The 25,602-nt window shown below is 39.0% G+C and overlaps 1 protein-coding gene across 3 annotated transcripts in view; it reads right to left on the reverse strand.

Moving 5' to 3' along the window:
* Positions 1 to 25,602, reverse strand: part of EFR3A (EFR3 homolog A) — a 93,159-nt gene that overhangs the window by 50,282 nt on the left and 17,275 nt on the right. For 2 of the 3 annotated variants that reach the window (XR_011466827.1, XM_070382773.1), the window contains 3 exons: positions 5,628 to 5,704; positions 3,177 to 3,304; positions 1,777 to 1,927 (listed from right to left, as the gene is read on the reverse strand). Coding sequence is in view for 2 of the 3 variants with exons in the window: in XM_070382773.1 (XP_070238874.1) it covers positions 1,777 to 1,927; positions 3,177 to 3,304; positions 5,628 to 5,704 (356 nt within the window). In the remaining variant the exon portion in view is untranslated. Of the gene's footprint in view, positions 1 to 1,776; positions 1,928 to 3,176; positions 3,305 to 5,558; positions 5,705 to 25,602 lie in introns of those variants that run through there. The other variant, XM_070382774.1, reaches the window with a different exon arrangement.

A 25,602-nucleotide genomic window follows, 5' to 3' on the forward strand; every position in this document is an offset into this window, starting at 1 on the left:
ATGATCTAGAAAAAGGCCACAAATACCACACCTGGGGGTTCCATCCCTGGTCTGGGAAGATTCCACATGTGGCAGGGCAACTGAGTCTACGCACCCAACTACTGAGCCTGCGCACTCCAGAGCCTGTGCCCCGCAATGAGAAGCCCGCACAGCAAGTCCCCACTTAAGGCAAGCAGAGAAAGCCCACGTGCAGCAACAAAAACCCAGCACAGCCAAAAAAAAAAAAAAAGTACAAAGACTACTAATAAACAGAAAAGTACTGAATCGGTCATGTTTGACTAGTTTTTTAACATTCAATTTTCAATGTTTGACAACTTAGCACCCCAAAGAAATTAAAATCACACTTCCAGGAAATACTATATAAATAATGTTGGTCAAGATAATATAGCATTTCACTTAATGCAATTCACTCAAATCAAAAGTAAGGAACTGGAGATGTTTGTCTTTTTCTCAAACGACTCATTAAAGGAATTCTAACAGCATTGCTGACTTCATGGAGATTTACACTAAAAGTCCTTTGCTCCACAGCCATTAAAACATTTCCCCTAAATGTACAGGATGGATGAATGACAAGATCCTCCTGTACACCAGTACAGGCAACTATATTCCGTATCCTGTGATAAACTGTAATGGAGAAGAAAGTGAGAAAAGTATACATTATATACATATAACTGAGTCACTTTGCTATACAGTAGAAATTAACACAATGTTGTAAATCAATTATACTCCAATAAATTAAAAAACAATTTCTCCTAGACTTTCCTCAGCCAACTGTAAAGGAAGCAGGAGAAGCGTAAGTGGCCACGCTGACTGAAATGGAGCCTGTCACACCACCTAACTGTATTTGGAAATACCCAATATTTCCCTCTGAAACTAACGGACAAAATCACATTAAGGGTTTTCAAATAGGGATTTTATTTACATAATCTTGGTTAAAAAAGGGAAAATATTATATTACTACCAACAGTAATAACCAACAGTGCCATCACTGTTGTAAGAACTTTATATTAACTCACATCACACGACAGTCCTGTAAGATTGGTACTGTAATTATCCTCACTTCACAGATGAAAAACTAAGGCAGGGAGTGGTTAAATAACTTGCCCAAGATACACAGCTAGAAAGTGCTGTAGGCATAATTCAGAGTAAGGCAGTCAAACCCTAGAAGCCACGTTGCCACTCAGCAACCACAGTCCCTAAACATGAAACAACTGTCTGCAAGCAACAGCAGGTAACAGATGACTCTGCTGTTGATAAGAATCTGGATGGGAACGTGCAGACCGGTTGAACGCCGAAAAGCTCCCTCAGAGATGAAGCTGGAACTGAGAGACTGAGGCCAAAGGTGATACAGTGAAACTAAAGACGAGGAGCAAGGTTATCACTGTACTGTATTTTCTTTATTAGATATGCCTTCCCCACCCCACACATGTTTAATAAACTACAGTTCTGGATAAAAGAAAATGAATGTTGTTAGCAGAAACAGTTCAGAAGCAGTGTTAGAAGGCCGGGGGTGGCCAGGGGGAGGTTGTGAGGGGACATGGACCCCTTCCACTTAATGGCCAACTGAGTTTCTACCACTTCTTGTGATTTGTTAATGTCCCGGATTTCACACAGAGCAACAATAAAACCTTGAGACAAACTGTTCTAATCATCTACAACTGTACTGGTTGCCCAAATACCCTGACCAGAGCATCTGCCTTTACCAGATAAGGACACTCGAAGAAGACTTAATCCAAGTTACGGTAATTACTCTTAAAATTAGAACCCTTTACTTACAGAATTTGTTCCAAGAACTTGAAGCTTTGGTTCCCCTGATTCCAGCAGTTTTGCTACCATATGAAGAAAGCTTTCTACAAACGGCTTGATGCTTTGAGAATGGCAGGCCATAAGAAGCTGGTCCAGTGCCTCCATAGCAATTAAAACATACCTGAACACAAGAGAAAAATAACATCAAAGCACCTCCAGCTCTCCAGATTCTCCTCAGTGCCCTCACAGGAATACTTAGAATAAATTTATTTAAATGCACAGAACAGAGAAAGGCAAATTTAGCAGCATCTGAGTGACTGCCTAATCCTCTCACGACACTAAGGATGTTGGGGTCATAAAATGACCTCAGGTGGGAGGACGCAGAGACTAGACTGCACTCCTCCACTCTTCTCCTCAGCAAAACCTCTCCCAGAGCTGCTTCCATGTTAACGTCCGTGAATGTTTTTGTAAACACAAATATTCTCCGTTTTCCAGATTTTTAACCATATTTCTCTGCATCTGACCCAAGACAGTTATTATAAGAAATGAGCTTAAATTTCTAACACAATCTATTTGTATTTGTAAATATGAGTATATAAAACAGTATCAGCAATACTGTAAGGAAAGGGATAAATTTTACCTTCCAATTCATCAGATTTTAAAGCTTGTACTAAAAGTTAAAATTCAGAATTTAGATAACTTTACTTGAACAAATGACCATAAGAACTATTTGTATCAAGACTCCCATTTGTAGCAAATGCTCTAAATGGTAACAGTGTGAAAGCAGAGAAAGCCAGCGTATCATCTGGAAACTGGAATACACTAAGAAACTAGGATCACAAAATAATATGGAAAAATATTTATATACCAAATTGCAAAGTAATTACTGTTCAAGTACACAGAATGGATTAAGACGGTAGTCCTTTATTTATAGGTCCATGTATAGCTAGCACAGTTCACATCAGCACACCTGCTCAGAATTTACACATTCTGAACCTATTATAATACCTAAGCCTAAACATAGCCCTCTTTTATTGCTCCTCTGACAGGCAAAACTGGAGCTGTGCTAAAAATTAATTTGCTAACAGAATTTCTGATAGGTTTCAATTTTGAGACTGATTTTTAAATTAGAGTACTGCACTGACAGGCCTTTAAGGGAATCAATTTCTACTATTCCCATTAGGGAAGTTTAAAAATCAGAGGATGCTTAAACAAACAACTCTTTTAACTAACATGAGTTTATTCTTAAACCTGACTACGAGGAAAGTAATAAAAGCTACAGCATCTATTCCGTATAATACATATCCTCGTATGATATTGCAATGCTTTATTCTCCATCTACTATCTTTGCCTGCCTAGATGGCAAAATAGCTTCTAGGATGATTTAGCCTAGGAAGAATTTTCCAAAGATACTACAGTAGTTTCCTTACCCAGTACGATGTCTGACAACATCCCTGCTCAACCTTTCTGCCAGGTAAGAACCAATTCGATCCAGTTTCTCGGGAGCAGATACAGCATAAAATGTCAATTTCTCCATATCGGCTTTAACAAGCCCATCCTAAAAATAAAAACAAAAACGAGTGAAATAGGTTCTACTTATGCCTGTATTTCCATGCTTAGTGTTTGTATTTCTAAGTGCTGCTTGCTTCTCACCCCCACTTTATGGATTGGAAATTAATCCCTATTTACCCTCAGCCTGCCTGGATACAGTCTCTTTAGTGCTAATCACCATTCTGGATATGTAGAGCTTTCAAAAAGTTAAAGCACTGCCCTATTTCGGAAAGCATACACCTTCACGAGCACTGGATTATTCTAACACCTTCCTTTATATATTAAAAACAAAAAAAAGCTCAATTATACAATATATTGTAGTAAGTATCAGCAAAGGTTCAGTTATCTGCTCTCATTAGAGCACTCTTTGAAGGCAGGGACTATGACAGGTAGACATGTGCACTCTGGGCACCTGCTACTGGGTCCATTTTGGACACAGGAGATTTTTTTGTTTAATAAGTTAAAGATAAGAAATGTTGTCACCTGGGTTTATGGTTGCCATACGTATGTAAGGTTCATGTAGATCTTTTCTTTTTCTTACATCTTATTTTACAGATTGCTCAAATAGATTTTTTCTAAATATTTGGCACAAATAAAAATTCTTTGTGTAACCATTCTCCAACTGACCTGTCACCACTCTCATTTCAAAAGTGTTCAAAGCTCCCTCACTGCCAGTAAGATAAGTAGATTTCTTATCTGTTATTCACATTCCTCCATAATCTTGCCTCCACCTTATCTTCATTAGCCTCATGTTTCAGATTCCTTAAAGAAATGATCTGAATATGCAGTCTATTAAATGATACTTTTGAAATTTCCAATCAGGAATTCAGGAATTGTGCACTAGTACCACTCATTATACTACGACTAGGTTACAAGAACTTCCACTTGAAGGTCCTGGTCCCAAATGTTATCTCTTACTTTATCACACCTTTTCTCTTAGGTACAAAGAAACTAATCTCTGCTTCTCCAGATGCTGTATATCCTTCCAAGTTCATTTCTTCTGTGAATTTTCGCAGAGATTGCCAACTCAGAGTGAGTGGTACCTTCCTGATTTAAAGGCAGAAACTTTACCCCTGTTTTACTTAACATTTTACTTTCTAATTTATTCACTGTGATTTAATATTTAGTATGCTTTCACTTTATATGAATGGATGGAAAGCTTAAGGCAGGTACCGTATCTTAGAGTTACTTATATGCTATGAATTATCCAGGATATCTGGCAGCCAATATATTTAACTGATTAGCCTCAGTAAAACAGATTAGCCTTTATATAGTTCCTTAAATCAGATTTGATTAAAAACAAGATATAGCTCATAAATTGTTAAGATAACCAGAAAGTTTCTACAGTTGGCTACCTTTTAAAATAAAGCAACCTCTGGAATTCAAACCCATGTAACATTTTTTTATTCCTATCTATTTAACACTAGACTAAAGGAGTCTTAGAAAAGTTAGTGAAGTCCCTCAGTCATGTCCGACTCTTTGTGACCCTATGGACTGTAGCCTATGAGGCTCCTCTGTCTATGGGATTTTCCAGGCAAGAATACTGGAGTGGGTTGCCATTTCCTTCTCCAGATCTTCCCAACCCAGGGATTGAACCCGGGTCTCCCACACTGTAGGCAGATGCTTTACTGTCTGAGCCACCAGGGAAGTTCTCTAGAAAAGTTAAGACAGTGTCAAATAAAATCAATCAAACACAGCTGCTTTGAAGCCTGTAGTCTTCCATAAAAAAGTAATTTTTATAAAAAATTAAAAAGCACTTAAGTAAAAAGAGAACAAACTCTGCCTGGAATATTCTCCCTTTACTTCTCAATTCTCTTCTGAAAACTGTGTGGCCAACCCTATTTCTTCTTTGGATCTTAGCCTGGATTTCACTCCTTCAGGCATTCCTTCTTCCAAGTCCAGATCAGGTATCATTCCCACCTACTCCAGCAGTACACTGTACGTCACTTCTCTATCACAGCATTCTTTCACATATTGCAGTTGCCAATTTACTTGGTGAGAGCAGAAGGCCATGTCTGTATTCACAGCTGTGTTCTTGGCATTTTGTAGATAATCTGAGACTAGATCATAAATTTAGGAACTATACACACTAAGAACATCACCTGTCCATCATTCTGAATATATGCCTAATCTAAGAAAAGAATCTGAAAACCAGTCAAGCAAGCACGGATCGTTTAAAGGTTAAAAAAAGAGAAGTATAAACATAGCAGTGTACATGATGAGACTTGGGAGTAAAAGTAGAGAAATGAAATCAGGGAAACCTTAGGGAGATCAGCAGGGGGAAGGATGGGTCAGCAAAGAGAAGGATCAGGAGATGTAGATCAAATTACTTTTGGATCTTCTGGGAATATGTTGTCCACCAGGCGTTTGTAGCGAGGACGCAGAGCAGAACAGCAGCAACACACTCCTGTTCAAAAAAGAATAAAATCACGAAGTACGGCAATTAATCATATTGTAAAGGGATCTAAAAGTTCAAGTTCTGAGTATTTATGGGTTATTGCAAATAAAGGGGAAAAGTTCAAACAGCCAGAAACAGAAATGGGTATGCAAATTCAATTATTAAGTAAGAAATGAAAAAGTCAAATTTCTCCTCCCCTTTCCAAAGACACCAGGTCAAAATGAACATTGTAATGAATTATTCCAGAGTTTTGAACTGAACTGTTCTGGAGCGTGTGTGTGTGTACATGCATACATGACTACCAAATTCACCCTATAAAGTATATACGTAATTGGTACCCCCACCTCACTTCCTTTCTGATCTCATCTTCTACTACTCTCTGCATCATTCCCTACCTACACCTCCTCCCAAACCCCACTTTTCTTGCCAGGCCCAATCCACTCAGTTCCAGCCACAATGGTCTCAAAATGGGAGTTCACTACTAGTAGCTGCTGGTGAAAACAGTTAACACCTCTATCTACATGATGAATTATATAAAGAAGCCACAACAGAGAGAGAATCAACCTCAAGGGAAAGTCCAGGAATTTCAAAAACTGCTCAAAGACTGCTCTGTACATTTTCCGTTGCTGGCATCTAGGAAAAAGTCATGCATTTGGATGAGAAGACCTGGGTTCACGCCAATTCTTTCATTTAAGGGGCCGTGTGACCTTGAGGGAAAGCACATCATCTCACTGGAAAGAACTCTGTGAGGAGGAGGAGGGATCTGTTTTCTTGTCCTACAAACTAATAACGTAACGGGAATGTTGGTCTGGAGCCACTAGACAACCATTTCCATGATTTATGAAACTGGGCTATGTGTGTCTGTGGCCAAGTGTGCACGCGTATGCATGTAGAAACCAAATCACGGCATGAGAGAACACAAGCTAGAAGTTAAGGGAACTCAGACCTAAGCAGACTTCTACCATCTCATTGAGCAATGTTATTCAACAGACAACTTCTCCAGATCTCACTTTGCTCATGAAGCACACATAACTCACGCAGGCAGCAGTATCATGTCAAGTGAGTGCCCAACACAACAAAACATGTAAGACTGAGTCCAGATTTGCAGTAGAGTGGAGTCATTATGCTGATAAAACAAGACAGAATTAAGACATGTACAGCAATTTTGGTGATTATAAAGTAATGCACATACATTACTTAACATTTCCAGCAAATTAGTGAGATATTGTTATCACTACCACTTTACAAGAAACTGTAGAAGAACTGACCAAGTAATCTACTCAGCAGCAATGGCTAGGCGAGAATCCAACGCCTAACTCTGAAACGTCATGCTCTTTCCACGAAACCGCTGATACCAGTGGTCAAATGAATCAGCACGCAGATGTTTCATCTGCACATACTACTTCCCGAACACCACATCAGATGCCACAGACACAGGAGAGTATAAGAGTTAAGATCTCTGCCCTTGAGTTTATAAACTGTCATAAAAAATAGTGAATAATTCAACAGCATATATTTAGGCACCACATGCAGATAATATAAAATGCTGTCTACTGTTCAGGATGTTTTCTACTTTAAAAGGAGAAAAAAAATTCCAGAGTCCATTAGGGGATTTTTTTTTTCACACTAACTCCAAAATATCTGAACTATTTTTAAAGTCCAAAAGCAAAACACAGGCCTGATTATTATAAAGAAAAGCAAGGGTAAAAGCAAAGTAAGCGAAAGTCATATTCCTGTGTCAATTACACCTAATATAAAAATACTTCAGATGAATATTAATACACAGAAATAAATTAAAATCAAATATATATCAAGTGATTAACTTACACAAGGCACTGAGCTGGGTATTGCAATGATGAAAGAAGCTTATAACTTGATAAGAAGATTAGTAGGAATACTTTGCTACACTAATGCAAGGCCAAATATAGAAAATTCAAATGCTATTATGGCAAAGAGACTGGCAATGGAACTGAAACCCAAGCTTCAAGTTTCCTGTTAGAATGATAAATTATGTAATTTTCAATAGGCTAAGAATTCTTAATGAGGTATTAAGTCTCATTTACATTGACACTTTCTGATATTATACACTGTTTTTAGTTTTAAAAAAGCTTACAAAAAATGGGGACTTCGAAATACACGTAATATCCAATTCTCACTTTGAAGAAGCATAGGGTCTATTAGAGGAGACAGATGAGAAAAATGACAAAATGCTCAATAGGGGGTTAAAGGGCAGAGGCTCTGGAGTCAGACAGGTCTGAGGTGAACCCAACATCTTTTACTGTCCAGTTAGGCAGGCACATTATTTTCTCTTATCTTACCTATGTTTCCTCTTCAGTGTAGTAACACCTTCTTCATATTTATTGGGAAAATGAAATAAAATTATACGTAAAGTTCTTATTAAGGGTGTAACATTGGGTAAGCATCCAACAGATCAGTAGTTATTATTACTAATGCTATATATAAGTGGAGGACAGAGGAACTTGCCAAGTTATAGCCCACGGGGTTGCAAAAGAGTCGGACAAGACTGAGTGACTAAACAAAAACATTTAAAAGAACTACGATCAGGGTAACCGAGGTGCGTGAGGGCCCTGAGACAGTATCCCCAACAGTGTGAAAACCTTTGCTGAGAATTAATCATCTAAACCTCCAACAAATTCTCTATGTGGTTCACAACAAGCGTTTAATAACAAGTCCCGAGTCCAAGGGGATAACTGCTTTTTTCTGAACATGATGTGTGCCGCACTACACTAAGGACTTGACAGCATTACTCATGCACTCCTACAGCAACTCTGAGAGGGTTAGCAGCAACTTTGTTTGACAAAGGAGCAAAGGAGCTAAGGGAGTCCCATTTGTCCCATATCCCATATCGTACAGCTGGTACATACAGACGAGCAGAGATTCCAATCAGACATGATGACTTTACAGGCTAACTGCCATACTAAACTGCAGTCCGTGGGGTCACAAAGAGTCAGACACGACTGAGCGACTAAGCAACAACAAAACTCAAGGACCGGACACTTTCCAAACTCCTTTAAACATTTTAGCTCTCCACAAACCATGCCCAACAGACACGACTGCAGGAACGAGTCTGAGAGACGAGGAGTGCCCTGCCACGGAGGGAGATACACAGTCACAGTGCGTTTCTCCAGGAAGTCCAAACAAAAACAACTTCCTGACCTCTTACCATACATCAAAACCAACCAATCAAGAGAGATAGCTGAAACGAAGTTTAAAAGCTTCAATTTACTCAGGTTTCTATAAAATGATAACACTGAAGGTAATATGAGGTGAGAGTGAGTGGTAATTGTAATCACAAAAGAGAGAACTCTATAGGCTATTTTAAATAAGAGAATACTGTGTTTATCAACATCACAAGAACAAGTAAAATGAAAGCACTGGACCTACTCAGGCACAGAAGTGTGGGGGACTCCCCTGTCGAAGTCAGTTCATAAGGCTTTTCGAGTTCAGCTGCAGGTACCTGAACATAGTCCTTCATGTTGCAAGAGACGAGTTTCTAGTCGCTCTTTCAGCTCTTTTACCTCCTGTTCAGGAAGTGCCTAGTTCACTTTACTTGTAATTAAATTAGCAGAGAGTACTAGTATACTGTAACATATCTACTTGTTGACATCAAACATAAAGCTATCAAGAACTTGATAATATCTGTATCGAATTCTGCAAGCAAGGCCAAATAGCTTAAACAGATTTTTGATTAAACTACTGCATTGCTAGTTTACTAAAGATAGATTTTTATACAGTTTGAATAAGAAAATAAACCTATTTTCTATTTTTTTCCTTAAAGCTTTTAATTCTTCCTCATCCTAGCTTCCCATCCCTTCCAACAAACTCCTCACTTCTCGACCTCTTCCCAACTTTCTCTTTTCCAAAGGAAAAAGGGGGCTAAGTGTAGCATAGAGAGGTTCCAGCAACTGGCAAGTCTAAGCAGTAACTTCCTTTAAATTTACTTCTAACACATAAAGGAGAAGGTAATTCACTATGCTCCTCCTGCAGCATATGGAATTCAGAACTCGACTTACGATATAGTAGAAGAAATAGGAAATCTCAAGTGGGTAACTGAACTATGGAAAAACTGACCTGGGGCATAGCTGGAAGGAAAAATTATGACCAAAAAGGATGCCAAGCTGTGTATTATAGTGGTGTGCAGACAGGCTCTTGGGGCAATCTGTTCAATAATGCTCTCTGAGCCTTAGTCAGGGAACAGAAAAATCCTTCTGCCAATCTCTCAGGGTTAGGAGTACTTAAAAAAAAAAAAAAACTGCCTGGAATATAGAAGCCATTTTAAAAAACACTACACACACACACATTTATTTTAGTAAATTCTGCATACTCCTAAATTAACCATTTCTTCTTTAGAGACACCCAAGACATGCAACTTCACCAGTGTCATCTAGTTCTCCCCGCAGACAGGTGTGAGATAAACAGGCCTCTAGAATCCTCTTTCTCTGATGGTAAGGTGTTACGAATAACTTCTAACCCGAGCCAACAGGCACTCAGCAACTGCACAGAAAGCCTCGCAGCTGAGCTGACATAAGCGTTGGCCAGGTGCATGAGCACTCTGAGGTGCTGGGAGAATTCGGCTTCGTGGGTTGTCCCCACTGAATACTGCTGTTTGTAATGACATTCGCTTTCCTAATGCAGCTCTGTAAGTCTGGGGGTTTGGATAATTAAGACCCCCTTTAAAACAAGCTATACTTTCAACTAACTATATTACCCAATGATAATTTAAATCTAACTGGAAATATTAATGTCTCTATTACTAAATTACTAATAATTGAACAATTAGTGTTTATTATTAAACATCACCATAGCACTGGATATCTGGGAAAAAGCTATCCTCTAAAACAAAATAGTAAGTTACTATCACTGTCACTGAAGTTGAAGAATGCTTAGATCCTCTGATGGAAACCAACTGTATTAGGTTTGTCTCTCGATCTGTTAAAGGAAAAAAATCATACTATCTATATCTTCTACACAGCAATTATATTATCTTGGTTTATAATTCTTATGCATAATACATTAGGAATTTGCTGGTATATTTAGGGCTTACTAAATCTCATATTTTTAAATTGGAATAGCTATGATTACTGGATTCTCGTCCTTATGGTATTTCTATTATTGCACCTAAAACAAATTATTTTACTTATTTATACACACATTTGTCTTTCCTACCTGAATGAGTTATATCAATAAAGTCCATATATTTTGTTCTTTGTTGCATGCCTGGAATATAACAGACATTCACAAAAAACGCTCCTTCACTTAACGAATGTGGATCCAAGGTTCACTGATAAAATAAATTTAATATCTGCTGATATGTACTACATAAATCAAAATGATAAGAAAACTGTCCACCACAAAATATTAAATAAATGCCAGAACCATATAATTTCTCCAATGAATAGCTGACAATGTCAACTGAATCACTTTAAACAATTCATGTTTTATTTTTAGACCTGGCAGAAGCTATCAGTAATCAAGTTGAAAAGAGAGAGCATGTTTTTCTATTAGAAGATTTAAAAAATTCATTACTTCAAGACCTCTAGCTCTGTGGTATCCAAAACCCTTGAAAAGACTCTGCATCACATATATTCTCTTCAAGGTTGAAATTAAAAGCTACTCATTCAGTTAGTGTCAGAACAAGACACTAACTTCACACCATTAAAAGACAGTAATATTACAGTCATATTCATACATCCCTCCCAAGTAACTAACACTTAACATGTAAATTTGCATGTACCACTCACATACACATACACTACTTATAAAGCCTGTAATATGGGTGTTACTCCTGCACTTCAACTTGGGTACAAGGCACTGTGCTAAGAACTACAGAGTCAAAAAGGTAACTAACTACTTGAAAAGACAAAGGTTTAAAAATTGAAATTTAGAGAGAGGCTCAAGATGGAGGGGTCCCGTATATAATTATGACTGATTCACACTGCTGTACAGCAGAAACCAGCACAATATTGTAAAGCAATTTTCCTCCAATTAGAAAATAAATAACAATTGAAAATAAGATTTGGACAACACTGGAGGACAAGAGCTATCTAATGTCAAATGGACCACATGGCTACAGGGCCACAGAGGTTGAGAGAAGAGAGAAAGCACTCCTAGCTCACATGAAAGAAGGTTTTATGAAGGGCATGGGAGTTGAGCTGAGGGCTCCCCCTGAAGAACGAGTAGGACTATGAGGAAACTGGAGACAGCGGAGGACAATTACAGGCAGATGGAACTGTGCAAGCTTCACTATGGGGGACGGCACACGGAAAACCCCAAATGTGCTCGAATGACCCAGAGCTTAGAAAGGAAGGAACCTAGGAGATGGCACACAGGAAGCATCGAAAAGGGCTGCTGAATAATTAGACAGCACTCAAAGAAAAATGGGAACAAAATAATCTTATCTTCAGGACAGTGCTCCTTTTAAAAGGATTCTAATCCATTAGAGGAGTATTTTATTACATGACTCTTTCCGTAAGCAATTCTATACCATCTTTCTTCTCATTCTCAATTTCGCTACTTGTTTTTTATTCCCAGGCACATAAACTTCATGGAAAAGAGGACAACAAAGGCATTAAATGAAATTAAAGCTCCAATTCTTTTTTAAAAGATGGTTTTTCCACTGCATTGCAATACTTGCCTCTGGAAAAGGTATAACGTAGACAAAAGTCTGTATACATTACAAAACTATTCTGAAATAGTGTCTGTAGGAAAAAAAAAACAGCTTTTCTTCTTCTGAGTCAACTTGTGATTGATCAGTCTATACTTAACACATTTTTCCCCACTATCACAATTTTAAAGAAAAACAAAAGGTATTGTTTACTTACAAATAGTCAATTTATAGATTTATACCTAGATTTTACTGTATTCTACCATACTTAACTGTAAAAAAATATTACTCAGCAGAGTTAACCTGAGCAATAAAATATACAATAGGCATGGTTTTTAGAAAATGTAATTCTGTTAAGACCACATTTGAAAACCTTTTGGAATCATCATACAGGGGGAAAAAAAACTCCACAAAAATTAAAATACGGAAATACAATGCTCTATTCATTTCATCTGACACTGGCTTAGGTGGCAAAGCAAATAAGAAAGGATCCACTGAATGACACAGAAACCAGAGCTGCAAACAGGAAAGCAAAGTACTGACACCTCTGTCTCCACCACCATTGGGACACAACACACAAGTTCACGTCCACTTCTAAGACCAGACTGCATGGCTGGACTCTGCACCACAGACCCTCCTTCAATGCGCCCGGGGTGGTCCTGGGCGGGAGCACACAGCACTCCAGTGTCCTGGTCTCTGGAGGTAAGAAATTAGATGAGGCAGAACTGAAACTGAAATAGCAGGTGATTTTCCTTTTAACAGACAAAATACTGACTAAATGTCCTCTGTGATAATGTCAGTAGTACTGTTAAGAATTACAAAAGGAATCACATTTTCTCCATGTGTAATTAAAAAAAAAAAAAAGCATGTGAGAATTTTCCTCTTGAATCCACACCATGTTCTTGACTAATTATGTTGGCAATTACTCTGCACAATTAATATGTTTTCAGGGAAGAATTATGTAATGGTCAAAGATAAATTCTCTCTCCCTGGCTTTCAGTAGCTCACAGTCTGACAGGACAAGATAATCATATACAAAGAGAATTGTAACTCGATGGGGTAACAGCCATGACAGAAGAGACTGCTATCGGAGAACAGCAGAGTGACCCTAACCTTCCTGCAAAAAGTAATGACTAAACTAAGTCTTAAAAAGCAGCAGCAGGAATTCAGCAAAAAAGGGAGGATCATTCCAGATGTGGAGAGCCAGATGTCAAGAATAAGAGTTTTAATTTCCAAACAAATCATAAAGTTCTGCAGCATGACAGAAATGGCTAGACAAACTTGCAGGAAGCTGAAGTGGAAATCAACTCAAAGTAGAAGGTACAAAGAGAGAGGAGTCAAAAGTAACAGACAGGATAGTCTGAACAAGTGACTGGATGGTGGTGTCTAATAAGGGACAGAGGAAGATAAGTTTGGGGGTGGGAGGAGGCTATCAGAAAGAGAATAAATTTTATTCTGCTCATGTTAAATTTGAGGTTACAAACCTAAAAGTGGGACATCTTGTAGCAGGCAAATGATTTAGATTAGAAATAAAAATTTAAGAACCAAAAGCATATAAACGATAGCAAAAGCAACTAGTTTAACTAGCTGAAGTCAACAAAGAAACACAGGATGGAATTAAGAGAATTCTGGGGAAAGCAAGCATTTAAGGAATGACTAGCAGTGAAGGAAGTGAAAGGGAAGACATTTAAAGAGATAGGAAGAAAACTATAAAAAGAATAGTGACAGAGAAAACAAAGGAGAGTTTTCCAAATTGCATGCCTTCTATAAAAGTACCAATTTACATAGATAAAAGAAATAAGAACGCCAAAAAACAGGAAAAAAAAAGAAATACTCTCAGAACAAGGAAAGAGCAGAAAAAGAAATTAAGAGCATTTTTAAAAAACACATGAAAGTGAAAAATTTCATATTTTACAGTAATATAAATTAAAATTTCAAGATGTGTTAACTATTTTAACCAAAAATAAAACAGTGGCAGTTTCAGAATATCCAGAATGAAAAATACTATTCTACAGACTCTACATTTGATGTGGGAAAAAATAAAGAGACTAATCACATAGTTTACAATGATTATAGGTTCTTATTAAAAATAAAATGATGGATAATATGAAATATCCCTTAAAAGGACCTAGTAATACATTTCATTACCATCTTAATTAGTTTTTAGTAAGATACAAGTCTTCTATCTGAAATACATAATTAGACTATGTTCTACAATATTTAGTAAATAATGAAGGATAAAAATAATTGATTAGAGTGAAATAATTGCAAAATCTAAGTTCTACTAAAGACTGGAAGGAAAAAAACTACTCCTGAAGAAAACCCCACGCTTTGTTTGGCATGTGGTGTTGAAAATAGGATAAAAACAAGACTTCTTCTAAAAAATCAGTAATTGAGCACTGGTTTTATTCTACTAATAGATACAATTTAACACAAGTTTCACATCTAAGGAAGTCTTTGAAGACATTCAAAAAACACTGTAACTGTTTCATGTCTAGTCAACCAATCAAAAGAGGTTTATAAAGCCTCTACTCCATGTTAAGTGCCAGAAATATAAGATGTGTGTTTTCCAAAGAAAGATACAATTCAAAATTTCTAGTTGTCACACTGTATTTGTATAAATCTGTATCATTTTTATTTGCTGCTTTCATATTTAATATCTTCTGAAAGCAAATCCTTTCTATATAATTCTCTGGATGCTCTTCATCACGTATCAGTGGGCAGAAGTGGAGTGTAGTGTATCATCGGTCTGTAAGAGCTAAGTAAGTATCTTACTGTTAACCAAAAGGAGTTCTGCCCTATTTCATGGATTCTGCAAAAAAAGAATTGCTGTTGGATTTGACTTAACTGTAGACGGACTGTAGTATAGTATGTTTGAAGGCTACTAAATGCAACTCATAATGCTTAACAAAATCTTCATTCTTTTAGTTTAAAAAAATGTTTAGCACAGAATGTGTCAGGTAATAAATGTCAAAATATCAGGTATTACCCAAATATTTAAAGGACATCATGTAAAAAAGGACTGGTCTGTAATCCCCTCAGAGGACAGAAGCTCAACAGAAGTAGTCAAAATATTATAGAACTCCCTGAGCGCTTTCAGATAGGATTATCTGTCAGCTGCTGTCCAGATTCAAACTAGAGGTTAGGTTAAGTAACCAAAGATTCCTTCTAATTCTAAAAGCATGTGACATTCCAACTCTACTGCAAAACAAATATTTATGAATACCAATTATGTGGAAAGTACTACACAAGGTATTGTGGAAGGTACAGAAAAGACCAGGGATGTAAACTACTATTTAACAAGGACACATATGCTTTGATACTTCCCTTCTAAATTAACGTGCCATGCAGGTAACAAGAATGTTGGTTCTTGGTAAACAAAACACCATGAACCAAAACCAGACGAATGTTGAACCTTGACTCACAGTAAAAGCCTTTTATTTCTCCTAAGAAGTTGTCTGAATGTGACATTTCCAATTTGTGAAAGTTTAAAAAAAAAAAAACTGACATTTCCAGATGCCTTTGAAAGGCTGTGCAACTCATATAAAAGAAAATTAACACAGAAAGAATATGAGTACAAGACATTTCATTGTATGTCAGAAACATTGAGAATATAATGGGAATACACTTTTCCACATTAGGCAAATTATAAGATGGTTCATTCAGAGCATACCTACAAAAACCCAAATCACTTATTTTATAAAATATATATGATAAATTTAATAGTTTATTTTAGCTACACACACACATTTATTTAAAGATTTAAAAAGTGAAGTCAGTCAGTTTACCAAAATCAAGTGAAGGTGCTCAGTCGTGTCCGACTCTTTGTACGACCCCATGGACACCAGGCTCCTCCGTCCGTGGGATTCTCTAGGCAAGAGTACTGGAGTGGGTTGCCATTTCCTTCTCCAGGGATTCTTCCCGACCCAGGGATCGAACCCAGGTCTCCTGCATTGTAGACAGATGCTTTACCGTCCGAGCCACCAGGAAGTCCAAAATAAAGATCTCCCCAATTTACTTATACTTCATTGACAGGCTGGTCTTGGAGGTGAACCTGGATATAATCTCTACCTTTTCAGCCTTGTTTCCCAAATAAAAACTGTGACTATTCACAGTTCTTAAAATCAATCCCCAAACTTCTTCATTTCCACGCATTGCTCATACCATTCTATCTATATAGAATATCCTATCTTCACAAAAAGTAGTACAGATCAGATGCATTCAGTAGTAAGATAACAGACATTCCAATTACAAAACGCTCCTGGACTTGAAATCCATTGTAAATTCTAAAATAGTAGGTCCGACAATTTCAAACATAACTCATAACACTGAGATGGTCAAGAAAGTATGAGAAAAAGGCACCTTAAAAAGAAAGGAAGAAAGGCATCTTTGCAACAAACTACTGAAGCAGGACAGAGTTGAAAGGGAAGCAGAATTCTGTACCTGGAAAACCAAGGGAGCGGCCTGACAAGACAGTGGGAGGGCTCAGAATAATGAGGCTCAAGAACATTAATTTATGATAACAAAGGTGTCCATTTTCTAGTCAGGAATACTTGGAAGATTAGAGAAATTAAATGAAGCTAATTTTTTAAAGTAACGGACAAATGCTGCAGGTTGAACTGTGTGCCCAAAAAAGATGTGCTGGAGTCCTAGCCTCAGTATCTGTGACAGGGGCCTTACTTGGAAACAGAGTTTTTGCACAGGGCATCAAATTAAAAGGAGCTCATCCTCGATTAGGGTGGGTCCTTAATCCAAAGACTGGTCCCTCACAAAGAGAAAGATATGGCAGACACTAGGAAGAAGGCCGCGTGAAGATAGGAAAGACACACACGTTCTGCTGCTACAAACCAAGGCACTCTAAGGCTTGCAGCAGCCACTAGTGCCGGAAGAGGCAAGCAAGGATCCTTCCCTAGAACTCCGTGGGGAGCATGGCCCTGGCCACACCTTGATTTCAGACTTCTAGCTGCCTGAACTGTGACAATACTTTGCTGTCTTAAGCCATTCAGCTTATGGTATCCTGTTATTGCAGCTTAGAGAAACTAAAACAAGTAAGATTTCATAGAATGTGTAGATCAGTAAATTTTGTATTTGCTTAAATATTAGGTATGTACCATTCCTGAAATCAGTTCAAATGCTAAAATGACTTAAGTCAGGCTCCAGAGAATTTAGTGGCAGTGGTGGTTTAGTCACTAAATTGTGTCCAACTCTTACAACTCCATGGACTGTAGCCTGCCAGGTTCTTCTGTCCATGGGATTTCCTACACAAGAGTATAGGAGTGAGTTGCCATTTTCCTTCTCCAAGAGAATTTAGTAGCATACCAAATAACTGAAGCATGAGAAGAATTTTTGTTCATTTCTACCAATTTTCTTCTTGTGCTAGATATATTTCTCTTTAAGTAAATGAATATTTGGTTTCAGTACAAGAAAAAGTGACTATGCCATCAGTTTACATCAAAGTTTAAAAAATAAGCATGCTTTAAAACACAGAAATACTGTAAGTAAAAGAAATCATTTCACTTTCATGTCTCATATAGCTATTACGGATTGCACTGTATCCCCTGCAAAACTCATATGCTGAAGTCCTCTCAGGGCCTCAGAATGAAACCTTATTTAGAATAAGAGGTAATTCAGTTAGGATGAAGTCATTAGCGGGGGCCCTAATCCAACACAACTGGTATCCTTATAAAAGGGGGAATTTTAGACAGATGTGCATGCAGGGGGAGCTCCACATGCACATGCAATTGGCCATCTATGAACACAAGCCAGGTAGAGAGACCCGGAACACACCTTCCCTCACAGCCCTTGGAAGGAATCAACCCTGATTTCAGACTTCTGACCTCCAGAACCGTGCGCCAATACATTCTCTGTTCAAAGTCACTCAGTTTGTGGTATTTTATTACAGCAGTCCTGGTCAACAATAAAACATCAAACACTAAACGCAAGGTCCCTAGGGCACAGATTCTGCTTGCAGGGATACAGTGCAAAGCACAGCAGAAAACCAGAAGACCTAACCCAATCTATCTCAGGAACATCCTGTTCTCATTTACTCCCTGTCAGTCTGATTCCCTCAGAACACATTCAACAAATATTTATCTACTACATTCTAAATTTTATCTTCCTTAACGCTTATAACTGTATGAGGTAGATATCAACATCTATAGGTTATAAATAGGAAAATCAAAAAGATGAAAGTAATCTGTCCAAGGTCACACAACTCGAAGTGGTGGACCCCCTTAAGAGTCTGTGCTCTTAACAGTTTCTATACTATACTGTCTTCCTGAGATGGTTTTTTCTTTAATTTTTTAAATAATATGCACTGTTTAATATTGACTAGAGAAACACAGTCAAAATATTATGCAGCTACCCAAAGATGACACTATTGCCACCACAGCTCTCCACGGTATAAAATTCAAGTCAGACTGTAGAGAATGGAGAAGTGACACCCTGCCTGAGAACCTGTCATATTATAAAATGTCATATTCCAACATATGGGCTTTCCTTGTGCATCAGCTGGGACAGAATGTGCCTGCAATGTGGGAGACCTGGGTTCGAAAGATCACCTGGAGAAGGGAACAGCTACCCACTCCAGTATTCTGGCCTGGAGAATTCCATGAACTGTTTAGTCCATGGGGTTACAAAGAGTCGGACATGACTGAGTGACTTTCACTTTCACTTTTCCCACTTCCAAAAATTATCTTCTTTTCCTATTATAGGTTACTCTGAGCTCTAAAATGTCCCTAAGGGTACAAGAACATCATGAAAGGAAGAATGAGAAATTTTATTAGGCTATTAGATTGCCCCCATGATAAGTTACTGGTGAATTCCAGTATACCAGAGAGTGAACAAGAGCTATATGGAGCTCAGCCACTGGAAAAAGGGAGACAGAACCTCATCACTTTACAAAATCACAGCCAAGAGATGACTGCTGTCTTAAAAGTTTTCTTACCTACTGTGACAACAAAATACTCCCAAAATTACCAAAGAAAATAACAAAAACATTTATATATAAACTTTCACAAAATTCCAGCAGCAAATCTATATGTAAAGCAAGTCCCAGTTTTGAAGCTACGGCCCATTTTTATTTTATAAAAATAAGGTGTGAATCCTTTGCCTTATTACAGTGTGGGCATACAGAGGGGCAAGTCCAGTTAATTCTCCCCTTGACAGATTAAAGCACTTGTTTTGGGATTATGGCAATCTGATACTGGATGATTTCAGACTTTTAAACTTAAGATATGGAGAAGGCAATGGCACCCCACTCCAGTACTCTTGCCTGGAAAATCCCATGGATGGAGGAGCCTGGCTGGCTGCAGTCCATGGAGTCGCAGAGTCATACACGACTTCACTTTCACTTTCACTTTTCACTTTCATGCATTGGAGAAGGAAATGGCAACCCACTCCAGTGTTCTTGCCTGGAGAATCCCAGGGACGGGGGAGACTGGTGGGCTGCCATCTATGGTGTCACACAGAGTCTGACACGACTGAAGTGACTTCAGTTCAGTCCAGTCGCTCAGTCGTGTCCGAGTCTTTGCGACCCCATGAATCGCAGCATGCCGGGCCTCCCTGTCCATCACCAACTCCTGGAGTTCACTCAGACTCATGTCCATCGAGTCAATGATGCCATCCAGCCATCTCATCCTCTGTCGTCCCCTTCTCCTCCTGCCCCCAATCCCTCCCAGCATCAGAGTCTTTTCCAATGAGTCAACTCTTCACATGAGGTGGCCAAAGTACTGGAGTTTCAGCTTCAGGATCATTCCCTCCAAAGAAATCCCAGGGCTGATCTCCTTCAGAATGGCCTGGTTGGATCTCCTTGCAGTCCAAGGGACTCTCAAGAGTCTTCTCCAACACCACAGTTCAAAAGCATCAATTCTTCGGCACTCAGCCTTCTTCACAGTCCAACTCTCACATCCATACATGACCACTGGATTCCTTAGCAGCAGCAAACTTAAAATATATGTGTAAGCTTTAATTTCTGACCTACAATAAAGGGGTTAAAAAGAACTAGAATTTCAGAATCTTTCCACTCGGTATTTTTAATTTTAGCATGTCTCCTAACACAGTGCAATTTATCGAATTATGAGTCCTACTGAATCAAAACCTGGGAGAAAGGCAAGTTTGGGCATCCGGGAGTTGACATTTATAATCACTGCTTGGGTAATCTGTACCATTTTTGTTTCACATAAAAATCAAGTCTTACCATATACTAAATATAGGTAAATTTAATGGTATGACTTTTAAAAAGTCAATTATTTCCATCAGTATATTTACTGTGACCTTAATAAGTATTTGTTATACTATTGTCCACAACGAAAACCTGGATATTAAAAAAAAAAGATAAAGGTAGGGCTTTCTGCAGATTTTTAGCTAAGTTCTTAATACACAAACAAACACACACCACCAAATCCAATTTCTGCCTAAATGAGTTAAGGCACTGTAGTCCTGGAAAATAAACCTAAATCCTAAATCAAAAAGATATTCACTTGTCACCATTACAAATACAAAGAATCCACCATAGGCAATGACTAGGATCTTTCTCAGTGAACCACATTCATTTGAGTTATTTTTAATTAAAAATCCTCTGAATATTTCAAAAGTAGGATATGAGTTATTTCAGGCAAAATCCAAAACAGCATTAAAATTCCTCAACTGCTTAAATATTAACATATTTTTATTTCCTCATTAGTCAGAGAGTAACAGAAGTGTTAAATCTGGCTGTGTGCAGCGGGAGGGCGGGGTGCTGTTTGTAACTTCCAAAATTATTTTTAGAACAAATACATTCAATATACCAACAGCCTTGATTCTTCTTACAGAGTTCACAACACCCACAGTGTCTATGCCATATGCTGAAGATTTTCATTCCAATTGAGATGATTAATTTTTTTGATTAAACAGTAAAGGAAAAAACTGGGAGCACTCTAGTTATATACCTAAACAGAATCTGTCTGAAGTTTGAAGACAGCAAAATGTAACAGGACTGGCTGACAGGGCCAAGCCAAGCACCAAGTTTATTTTCACGAAACTAAGCTGCCAAGTTAAACCTTCAAAGTTCAGCGCTTGACCCAGTCTCCCAAAACTGCCAAAGAAACCACAGAGACTCTAAACACTTTGTATTTACTCCAGCTGAGACTTTGGTAACACAACATCAAAAGCTTAGACTTCTTTAACTTAGGTATTCTTTTACTTTATTATACATGCAATGGTTACATGTTTTATGTTAATCAAAACTCTAAGAAGGCCATCTAATCTTTTCTAATAATTTTTTTAATGACTCATAAACCAAAATTTGATGCTACCCAAGATTTTAATCTATTACCATATTTTCCTCGACTTCAAAGGTAAGACTTATAGCGAGTGCATGGAAGAAATAAAAAACACAGCAACTTTTTGTGCCATTAGACACAAAGGGAGAATCTGGAAATCTGTACATACTTGGAGTATTCATTAATTACTGCAACTACAAACAGAAACTATTCACTCTTTAAAATTAAAAGTGAAAGCCACTACAGTCCATGGAATTCTCCAGGCCAGAATACTGGAGTGGGTAGCCTTTCCCTTCTCCAGGGGATCTTCCCAACCCAGGGATCGAACCCAGGTCTCCCGCGTTGCAGGCGGATTCTTTCCCAGCTGAGCCACCCGGGAAGCCCTTGAAAATTAAAAGGGGAACAACAGAAAATCATCCCACTTTTATGGAAATACTCAAATTCTTTATAAAGGCTGAATCCAATGCAATTTTAGATGGAAAAACATGAAGAATTAGTGGAATCAACTACCGTTCCAGCAAAAGCGCAGCAGCCAAACCACATTTAATTACAGTCGCCCTTCCCTCATGTTCTTGAAACCACTGGATACAAAGCTTTTACAACTGTTCAGCCCTTAACCAGTATGTTGCTGTATTCCCTATCAGGGTAGGCAACAAAAAGAGCAGCGGTACTTCTTTGTTGCTGAAAAGAGGACAGAGCCTGTTTACTCCAGGACACTGAATAAACGTGCAGAGAGCAGTGGGTAGGGAAGGGAACAAAGAGCAGTGCCATTTGTGAGGAGGAGAAGGTGGTGATCCACACTCAAGGAGCTCTCTGAGGCTCCCCGCTCCAGTCTCCAAACGCCCCCTCACTTCTTTTTTCTCTTTGAAATAAAGCAGTTCCTCAGCAAGTTTACACGAGCACTGTATCTGCTGCAAGCAAATTCAGTTCTTCCACAAATTCACATGATAGCAAGACTCGAAAAAGACAGAATGGGATGAGAAGCTACTAATATTAGAGATCTAGATGAAATTTTTAGGTTATACATGTGGGGCTTCCCTAATTTCTACTCTTAAGTTGCACAATTTAGCTTGTCTGCCCAGGAATTACAGAAGAGTTTACATACTCTCAGCCTAGTCTAATTTGACAATTTCTTCCCCTAGCTACGAAGCAGTGACAAGACAAGTGAATGGCGTTAAGTACAGGATAGATAGTACATACCACAGTTAAGATGAATGATCATCTTTAAGGCCCAAAGCTTTAAAATAAGATCTTTTTCCTAACATTCCATAAATTATCATTGTCAAAGCATCAGATCAAACAGTAAGAGACTGTCCTAGCTTCTTTTTCTTGCTACACTGAAATGTTTCCAATGCTTCTACAACCAGATGGACTCTCCTGAGTTTTACCCAGTTCTTGCATGCGAGCATTTGTTCAATGGCATTTTGTTTTTACTCTTTACCACCTGTCCTTTCATAATTTCATTCAGTTATTGCTACAAATGTACCCTGAAAGTCCTGTACGGCACCACACACCTATCATAGCCTAAAACGGACTCACCTTCCATCTCACCTCCCAAACCGCTCGTCCTCCAGGAAGTCCCCGTATCACACCGGAGCACTTCACCCAAATGACCAAGCCTGAAATCTGGGTATCAATCCTGACTCCTCCCTCCGCCCCTCACCCAACTAATCCTATGAATTGTACTTTCTCAATAATATTCAAATTTTACATTGCAATTCATCCTGCTGCCGGTGTGCTCAGTCCTCGTCTTTGCGATGCCACGGACTACAGCCTGCTAAGCTCCTCTGTCCCTGGGATTCTCCAGGCAAGAACACTGGAGTGGGTGGCCATTTCCTCCTCCAGGGGATCTTCCTGACCCAGGGACAGAAACCTTGTCTCCTGCATCTCCTGCATTGGCAGGCGGGTTCTTTACCACTGCACTGCTGGGTAAGCCTATGACCCAAGTTCAAAACCCGCCACTCAGTCCACTGTACTTTAATAACCTCTAACTGCTCTCCCTCCTACCTCACTCATGTGTTCCCATAGCAACCTCTGTTTCTCTTTTAGTAATTTGAGTCACTCTACAAATATACACTGAAGGTGTACCAATGAGCCACTGACTATACCAAAAACCATATGTACAGTAGCAAAGAAAACCAGGATTCAGTGCCTGTAAAGCTCTGTCTGCTCAGCACTTGTCTTCCTCACCAGACTGAGCTTCATGAAGGCAGAGATGATGTCCAGGAAGACGCCCTTGTGTCCAGTGTGAGGCACTGCTGTGACCTTGGTGCCTACAGTAACCAACACACATTAGGTATTGATAAGCAGGTGTTACTTAAAAGAAAATCACCAATTATATAGATGGCCTCAAAGCTGTCATGTCCCCAGCCCCAGTGTTACTCCAACTGGCTGCTGGTTATTTCCAACTGTGTGACTCAACCCAAATGTCTTCCCCAACCCACACTCCTCTGAAACGACTCAGGCCAAGGACGCCATCTGCCACTCACCTTCTTGCGGGCTCTCAACTCCACAGCACTGTTCTCAGGGGGCTTGCCATTTCCTTCTTTGTGTCAGAGCCATTTACACAAGGTTCTATAAACTGGATCAACTTTTTACAGCTAGGGACTGCTTTATTCACCTCTATATTCCCCAGGCCTTGCACATGTAGGCACTACAATAATCTGCTAAATGAATCAATCCCTAAGAGAAATCCAACAGGAAAATAGGAAAGGTTGAAAGAGAGCATTTGTGACTCTAAGAGTATCCTGACAGTGCCTACGACTGAAGTGACTACAAGGCAAGATGAGACAGCTCCACTCCTGGGGTGCATGAGAGCAAAAGCAGGTCAGACATCATCACTAAATGCCTCTGGTTTTGCTTCTAGGGTCCTAAGCTTTTGATTCTAAAATATCTCATGCTCTTGTCAGAGGGCATATTCTAATATCTAAGACCATAAATTCCAAACTTTTAAAAAAGTAAGCAATATTATTTACCTCCTGAAACAGAATGCAGAATTTCACCAACAAGACAAAAACAGAGCTGGTCCAGCTGAGGCAGGGTCAGGTAGAGAGGCCACCTGCTGAGTCCCCTCCACACCCTCTCCACACAACAGGCCCTCTTATGCTTCCATGGAAGACACTGGGGAAGCTTGAGCTCTTAAGGTAGCTCAAACTTCCCCTGCGCCAGCCTGCAACACGGATCAAGAGCAACACGTAACGCTCAGGAGCTAACACGGGAACCCTGTGCCGGGGATGGTGTTGTAGTAAAGGTAATACAGACAGAACCCACCTGGCGCAGATGTCCATGTTTCTCCCCCCAGACTCCTGGACCTGAGCTTGTCCATTTCAAAAAGACGGTGCTCTAAGACAAACCTGTGGCAGCTTGCTAAAGGCACTCCCATCCTTGGAAGACCACACAAAGAAGCGGGATGGAACCAAGGGAAAAGGCAGCAGGGAACAGATTATTTAAGTCTGTTCCTGTTCCGGGCTGTGAACTGAAAAGGAAACTGGGCCCCTGAAGTTCACGCAGTGCAGCCAGCTAAGAGAATGGGAAAAACCCACAGGGACTCAGACCCCAAATTTCAGTTATTACACATGTCCCTGGAACACCCTCCACTGCAGATACCCTTTTGGAATCAGGTGCAATAAAGGCAACAATCCAAGTAGTGATTCTGATTCCAATCACATGGTCATAAGTCATTTCTACCTCTAAAGCACAATGACATAAATTCAACTGCATCTAAGTCTCCCTGAGAGCTATTATCCTGTCCCATTTAAGGGATCAAATAGTTAATAAAAATACTTTTAACTAAGTTCATAAATCAACGTATGTCAGATGTCATAAACAGACCACTCCTTTTGACTTCCACGCTGGCAACTGCTGCAAAGTTTATAAGGTCCCACGGACGAGCCTGGTGGGCTGCAGTCCATGGGGTCGCTAAGAGTCGGACACGACTGAGCGACTTCACTTTCACTTTTCACCTTCATGCGTTGGAGAAGGAAATGGCAACCCACTCCAGTGTTCTTGCCTGGAGAATCCCA

This window comes from Bos mutus, chromosome 14 (genome assembly GCF_027580195.1).
Source record: "Bos mutus isolate GX-2022 chromosome 14, NWIPB_WYAK_1.1, whole genome shotgun sequence".
Classification (NCBI taxonomy): Eukaryota; Metazoa; Chordata; class Mammalia; order Artiodactyla; family Bovidae; genus Bos; species Bos mutus.